At 39.5% G+C, this 7,911-nt stretch overlaps 1 protein-coding gene across 1 annotated transcript; it reads left to right on the top strand.

Annotated features, from left to right (window-relative positions):
• The first annotated feature begins 3,776 nt into the window (after positions 1 to 3,776).
• LOC107046537 lies at positions 3,777 to 4,652 on the top strand. Its single transcript, XM_015269163.1, has one exon. It carries the CDS (start codon positions 3,777 to 3,779, stop codon positions 4,650 to 4,652), a length of 876 nt encoding a protein of 291 aa, XP_015124649.1.
• Positions 4,653 to 7,911: the final 3,259 nt, after the last annotated feature.

Raw genomic sequence — 7,911 nt, forward strand, 5'->3', positions numbered from 1 at the left:
TGGTACTTTTTCTATAAAATAAATTAGTAGAAGGTAGAGATGCCTCGCATTATACATGAAAAATAAAATTATGACATTTCCAAATGATATTGTGATGATTGACAATGTCCAAGTTACCTTATTACCAGCGGAAAAAACAGTTTTCGATGACACGCCGCCAATAGCATATTCCCATTACAGAATACGCATTTCGATTACTGGGTTTTCACACATTTTCAGCTTTTTGTATTCATATCATTAATTGTATCGTCAATTAATACCCATAATATTTTTTTCTATTATCTATGGAGATGTACAGGTGAGTTATAATTATTTTTAAATCAATTTTCAACTTGGTTATATTTCTAAATCTACGTTAAAAATAACTGTAACCTTATTCGTTCGAACACTGGACGATTCACCCCAAATTGAGAAAAAAATTAGAATTCCGAATCTAATGGAGTTTTCTGCAATTTTTTAACAGTTTTCAATAATCTTTGAATTTACCGTAAGGGTAGAGCTACTTTCAGGATATTACACTGTTAAAATTTTTTTAAAATTTCATGGAAAATATGATGGTAATTCTCGTGAGAGTGACATTGAATCTGATTTAGGGAAAAATCAGTAGCGAAGTGGTCAAACGGTTTAAGTTGATTTTGGCCATTGGCCAGTTTTCACTGAATATCTACGCTGCGTAAATAATTAGAAAGTTTACTTTTGGAGGAAAATTAATGAAATAATTAAAAAATTGCAGTCCGAAAATTTGAAAAAAAATCATAAAAGTAAAATAAAAATTTTAAAACTGAAATAAATATCGAATAGTACTTTAAATATGATTTTATAAAAAAATCCACTGAATTTCTTTGCACAACGACACCAGCACTTCCCCACAGCCTCATCCATCTTGACCTCAGCGAAACGACCTCATCGAAACAATGAGGCACGCCCTCTCGGTCCGCAATAGGTGAGAAAAACGTTCCAAATCGGGGAAAAAGGCAATAAACCCACCTGAACGATTTTTCGCCGCAAACATGCGGCTTTTGGGGCAGGACCTGAATAACCTGTAATTAAAGCACCTTGGGTGTGACTGCAATAGAACGAGCAATAAATTTTCCCCTCGTCTATACCTGTATCCTACGATTCTGCCCCCACACCTATTGATCTCTGTCAAGTTACATATTTGATTTAGCGAATATGTGAAAACAAAAGCGTGTGCCACAAACGGGAGAAAATCCCCGAATTCCAAAACCTGTTTTTGATCTAGAGAAAAAAAAATCCTTCCAATTCAAGAGTTTTTCCAAAGTAACTTTCAATTTTCTTTTAATTTCAATTACTCATCGAATTTTTAATGAAATGAAATAATTAATTTTTCCTCATGAAAAGCCCAATTCTCGATCTCAATTGATGAATTAATTCCCAAATAATGAACAGTAAAAAAAGAATCAAGTGTCCGTTTTACCCCACCCCTTATTCAATATTTTAATCATAATTATAAAATACAAAAATATAATTAAAATACATTATCCCCTCAGTAGATAATAATCAATTTGCCCTTTCGCTGTAATCGCCGATGATAAATTAGCCATCACCCATGAACAAAGCCCCGAATGACGAGGACAATCAATGAATATCTCCATCACCCATCAAATCCAATCATAATTAACAAAATTGCATCCCCCACTAATTTCTTCACGCATCGCGCACATTTTCCCCGTGTTTATACGAAGCCAACAGGAGAGGACCGTCAGCTCATTTATTGTGTATTAGTAAAAGGATAATGAGATCTGGCCTTTTGCCTTGTGCCAAGGCGCCGCTCCGGTCTCCTTCCAAAAAAAAGGAGAAAATCGACACTGAAAAAAAGGGAAAACGAGACTGTGGACAGGGTACACGCCCTCGGCTCCAGTTTTCGGAAGACAGAACTGCCGAATGATTTTCCCCTGCCTTTTCCCAAAAAAGGGGGCCAGGCAGCACAATATTTTGCGAGTTGGGGAATGATTTGAAAAACGACCCAACAACCCGTCGGTTCTACAAATCAAATGGACATGGTTATGATTGCATTATAAAAGTTAACGAACCTTGACTAGTTCGGTAACCAATTCCAAGGGAATTAATATTCCAACCGCCAGTATGAACATTTAAATTTCTCTTATTCCGCCAGGCCATCGTGATTTTTAACAATTTTAGCAATCAAAAATGAAACTAACTATAAATTTCCACTAATTTGTCAAACGTTTCAAGTGGTAAATCCACTCATAAGGGCAATTTATTAAATTTCTATCTATTTGAAGGAAACCATTTTAACGTCAAAATTCCACAACAAATTTGAGGAAATTTAATTCAATTTCATTTTTGATTTCGTACTTACAATCATCTCAAGACGCTAAATCCTCAGCAAAACCATCAGCATTTCATCATCGGATGCACCCCACAATGCCCCAAACAAACAAAAAAAAAAAATTCCTGTAAACTAGGCAGACCCCATAAAACAGTCAAATTTGTCCCCAAATTTCTGACCCCAAAGGCGTTTAAAATGTCGTAAAGTACGCCACAGAAAAAAAAAGAACGAAAGAATGCCCGAAAAAGAAGGGAATCCCTTCAGCCTTAGACTTGCCCAACGAAAAAGCGCCAGTGATTTTCGTAATTTAGGATCAATGCTGTTTTGCAGCTCGTAAACTAGTGGCACAAATCACTGCTCAACTGTGTCGCATGAATTATTGATACATCAACAACTCCCGAATGACGACTGGAATTCATTCAATCAAAGATTGATCCAATTAATACAAAATCAAAGCCCTCACCCCGACGCAGCAATTTCCCTTAAATTTATCTCACATTCCAACTTATTACAATACCAACAATTACAAAAGTACCAGAGACGAACAAAACCACTGGGATCTCAGTTACAGCCAGCCCCCATTTCATCCTAGATAAATCACCAGTAATCGGACAGTTCATGTTTTTACAGTGCTTTTAGATTTATCCAGTCTGATGGAACGTCATCAAGAGGAATACCAGGAGAATAAAGATGAAACGAGAACGAGAGTCAAAGTAAAAACCGCCATATGCAAATACAATATAATAACCCAAGCCGAATACTCAAGCACTCATAAATATCACCATCGACTCGATATTCATTAACGATGTGAATTTGGCCCTTGAAAATTCCAAAAAAGTTATTCAATAAAGTGAATTGCAACCCGTTCACCCCCCTAAGCAGCAACTAACCGATAACCATCAGCGATCTTGATCAATCAGAGAATCGTCACCCCATCGAAAACCCCAACCCACCTGAATCCAGACACATTACAAACAAGCTTCCACACACCGAGAATGAGCCCCCAGCAAAGCCATCAATTCTACCAGTGCAAGCGGTGAAAGATGTGAAAGACAAAGAGACCAAACCAAGAGAAAACAAGGAGATGAGAGAGAAGAAGAGGGGCGTGTCTGGTTGCGGTCCCCACAAAGAAGCACCCGCGTCGGGCCGCAAGGAGAACAAGTAGGGGAAGACACACGAGGCCCATCGGCTTTTTCACCCCACTATTTCGCATGAGGCCCAGCCTCCCCACCACCACAATTTCACGATGAAGCCAGCATGGTCCAGCCACGAGATACTTGCAAGACAGTCGTCAGTTTACGCAACGATTCACTAGCATCAACAGCGAGAAGCAGTGAGTCTCCAAAGTACTTTAGTTTTCCAAACACCGAGACCAAACAGTTGTCTTTAATTTCCTCCGTGTTATTGCAAGTCGCGAGGCAGAACGGATAGCGATAATTCGTGAGTAACTAGTGACAGAACAATGACGAGCTACGTGTGTTTACCCCAACAATACGACATTCTCGATTCGGAGGGCTACGGTTCAGCAAGCAGTCCGGAATCGAATCCAAGAAGCTACTGGCAGATCCAGGAGTCCTACCCCCAGCCCCCTAGATCAAGGGGCAGCAGTTGCGGTAGTGTGAGCTCGATCGACAGTCACAGCACCCAAGACTACCGAAATCTGGAGACAGCAACGGGTTCCGGAATCCTCTCCACAATGACACCGAGTACCTTCAACTTTGCTGAGTTCTACGAGGGCTACAATCGTGAAGCCACCAAGTGCCATGAAGTTGATGAACGCCTCAACTTCAGAACGATCTTCGATGATGCCTACGAAGCTGACTACACGACTAGTGTCAAGACTGTTGGACACTTCAATCAGAAGAGTATCAGCGATCAGGGAGCTGATGCACTCATGAAAGCCTCGATCTATCCGGAGAGCAACAAGCTAGAGGCTATCAGTGGTTACGGCAAGTCCGACTCGACGTATATCAGTGGGACTTACGACCAGAGAAGTGACATGGACATGATGAGAAGCAGATGCAGCGGTCACATGCAGATGAGGTACAGAAGGGACGTCGAGGATTCCATGAAAGACACACCCTACGAGATTCAAAAGACCAAGGACAACATTCAGAAGATCAAGACCGGAGCACCGGGTGTTGAAGTAATGAAGAAGCGGCGATTGGCGGCTAATGCCAGGGAGAGGAGACGCATGAACAGTCTCAACGATGCATTCGACAGGCTGAGGGATGTGGTACCGAGTCTCGGTAATGACAGAAAGCTCAGCAAATTCGAGACCCTTCAAATGGCGCAAACCTACATAGCAGCTCTCTACGAGTTACTTCAACGAGAATGACGTGATCATCGCTTCAATCGTTGTGATACCAATCCGATTGTTGACTGTAACTTCAAGGTAGACAAACGTTGATGTAAATAACTTGATATTTCAATTGTTCTCATGTAAATAATCATGCCTTTTTAACTTATTAACGACACTAGAGGCAGTTAACTTTGTAAATAAGATTTTTCGTTATTTATCAGTAAGAACGATAAACCTGTTCGCCATAAGAATGATAATCATTTTCTGAATAGAATGCAAATGCAGCTAGTGAGAGAGGACCTTTTTTTATTAAATATTAAACGTAAATACCCGTCGACGCAAGAGTCCCACATTCACTTGGCAGTCAATCACAATTAAATACAATTTTGTTGCGGGATGGAAGATGCGAGTGTGTGGATGCCAACAAAAAGAGAGCAAATTGAAATCTTTCTAGCTGACGGGATGATAGATGGTTGAGGAATTTCAAAAACTCCGAGTGGTTAAACCATCAACTCTAACGTTTGTTTTTAATAAATGATGCGTTACTTTCCTCATTTGTAAATATTAGTTATGAATTATGATCGAAACAATATTTTTTTTTCAATCAAAATCATCATGGAGTAGATAATGACGATTGGGTGACGAAATAATGAACATTTGGTGGTGTTTGGAAGAAATTTAAAGAACGAATAACTCGATGTGCGGCCGCCAATAAGAATCAGAGGAGGTGCACATCACGAGTCACTAATCGTTTCTCGGTGGTAACATCTCCATTTGCTAACTCATCGTTGTGTATGTGTTGAGGGCCCCCAGGACAAACTGGACAGGCCGCGGGTGTTTTATTGTATCAACGTCATTCGTCTTACCTTACACCCTGACGAAAGCGTAACATGCTGGCTTCTCACGGCGCGCCAAGCACCCAATCGTTGAATATTTCGCACCCGTGACCACATTACATCGTTTTTACTCGTGTGAAAGGAAAAAACGAAAAAAAAATAGATTATTAGAAAATTGGAGCATTCCTTCAGAGCAACTGCGACTTAATTCTAAGGATTTATTCGTCGAGACCAAATGTATTTAAGTGCGAATGTGCAATGTTAATGAAATAAATGAAAATGATGATGACAATCGATATTCCTTTTTATTTTCGGAAAAAAAATAGAAACCCTTCTCACGTTGATCCCATTCCTCTCGTCTGCAGAAAAATAGAAGTAAGAATGACGGGGAATCACGATATCATGTTATTAAATTTGAATATAAAAAAATCTTGACGGATACTCAAAACATCAGTCAGCAATTATTGAAATCACGTTGATCGGCGGTCAAGATCGGGCACAAAAGAAAAAATAATCGATGGAGTTGAGTGGATGAACGAGTGGAGGGGAATTGTAGACGAAATGAATGCACTGCGGCAGCGGACACCAGTGAAAAATGGAATTCCAATTGCAAAGGTATGTATATTGACGAAGAATGTGACCCTTAGGGCAAGTTCAGAGATTTCTGAACTCGCCAGCCCCCCCGGGTTAGTTCCAAACTTCTGAGAAAAGAAAGGCCTAGCGTCGAAAATTTCATCCCTATAATTTGCCAACATCGAAAAACATTGAGGAAAGGCTAGGGGTGGGGTAGAACGGACACTTGACTTGAATCTTCGTCTAGACTCATCACAAAGCCGGAAAAAATGGTCAAATGTCATTAGAAATTCAGTGAATCATCAACATTTGAGAGGATGAAAGGAGTATTGATTCTGCCCCATTTTTAAAGGACGGAGAATGAAAATTGTAATAATTAAAGGTCAACGCTCAAACTATTCACCAGGAGCGTAGAGTCACATCCAATTATCCGACCTTAAGAAATCGCGCGAGCATGGTAATTGGTATCTTTCAGCTCGCTCTCACGAGAAGCATAAGGTAAATCGATCTTCCTGTGAGATGGTACGTTGGACCCATGGGTTTGATAGAATGCCGGATAGCGGCTTTTGCACAAAGACGTCTTCGATTGTGTGCATCCAATGCTGGCAAGAGTCCTACCAGCCCGGACAAATTGATACCAGGTAACGCACTTGCTTCCAATCCTATCTACCTTACACATGTGGATAACCCCTTGGTGTAATCTCAGGTGGCTGTACAATGACAATTTGTTGGTAATCTTTGCCTCCGCACAAATTTTTTTTCGCCAACTGTGATGATCCTGTCGAGATCTTCATTAGTAGGTTAAAAAAATGATGTTGATATTGATATCTTTGTCAGCTCTCCTTCCTATTTCATTTTGATGCCATTTTTCTGTCTTGTGAATGTCATTAAAACCTCCAATCCTATCAACTTCTCAATTGGAAAGGAATCTCAGTTTGAAAACCAAAAAAATTCCTTGAAAATGAATGCTAGATTGCGGCTTGGGCACAAAGACGTCTTCGATTGTGTGCATCCAACGCTGACAAGAGTCCCACCAGCCCGGACAAATTGATACCAGGTAACGCACTTGCTTTCAATCCTATCTACCTTACACATGTGGATAACCCCTTGGTGTAATCTCAGGTGGCTGTACAATGACAATTTGTTGGTAATTTTTGCCTCCGCACAAATTTTTTTCGCCGACTGTGATGATCCTGTCGAGATCTTCATTAGTAGGTTAAAAAATTGATGTTGATATTGATATCTTTGTCAGCTCTCCTTCCTATTTCATTTGGATGCAATTTTTCTGTCTTGTGAATGTCATCAAAAGCTCCAATTCTGCCAAATTCTCAATTGGACAAGTGTTGGATCAAACAGGTCTTCTTAATCGTCAACATTTCCAGACCAAACGAACCAATTTTGACAAATCAAATCTCGCTTTGAAGATTAATAAAAAATATTGAAAATTTCACTCTGCCATTCTCCACTACACTTTCCAAATTTTTTTTCTGAACTTTCCGGTACACTTTTTGGAAATTCTTATTGAATTTAATTACCACTGAAATTTCATGGAATTCCGGCATAAAAATCCAGAATTTCGTGGAAAAATCAAAGAGAACTGTAAATTTTAGTTTCATTTTTCCCTGAAAATGAGTAGAAAGCCAGAAAATTCTGAACGCGATTTAGAGGGAAAAAATCATGAAATTTCAATGTAATGTGGCACTGAATATTCACATTAGATTGAAAATTCAAATAAATTAAAGAATTCTCGTCTACATGCGACTTAAAATTCTGGAATTTTACTAAATTTTCAGTGAAACCTCAAATTTCATGATTTCTTCCTCCTAAATCGCACTGAGTGTCACTGTCCTGAAAATTAGTAGTCAACTGTCCATGAACGTTCATTT

Source organism: Diachasma alloeum, unplaced genomic scaffold, assembly GCF_001412515.2.
Source record: "Diachasma alloeum isolate Michigan unplaced genomic scaffold, Dall2.0 Dall_scaffold_01487, whole genome shotgun sequence".
Classification (NCBI taxonomy): Eukaryota; Metazoa; Arthropoda; class Insecta; order Hymenoptera; family Braconidae; genus Diachasma; species Diachasma alloeum.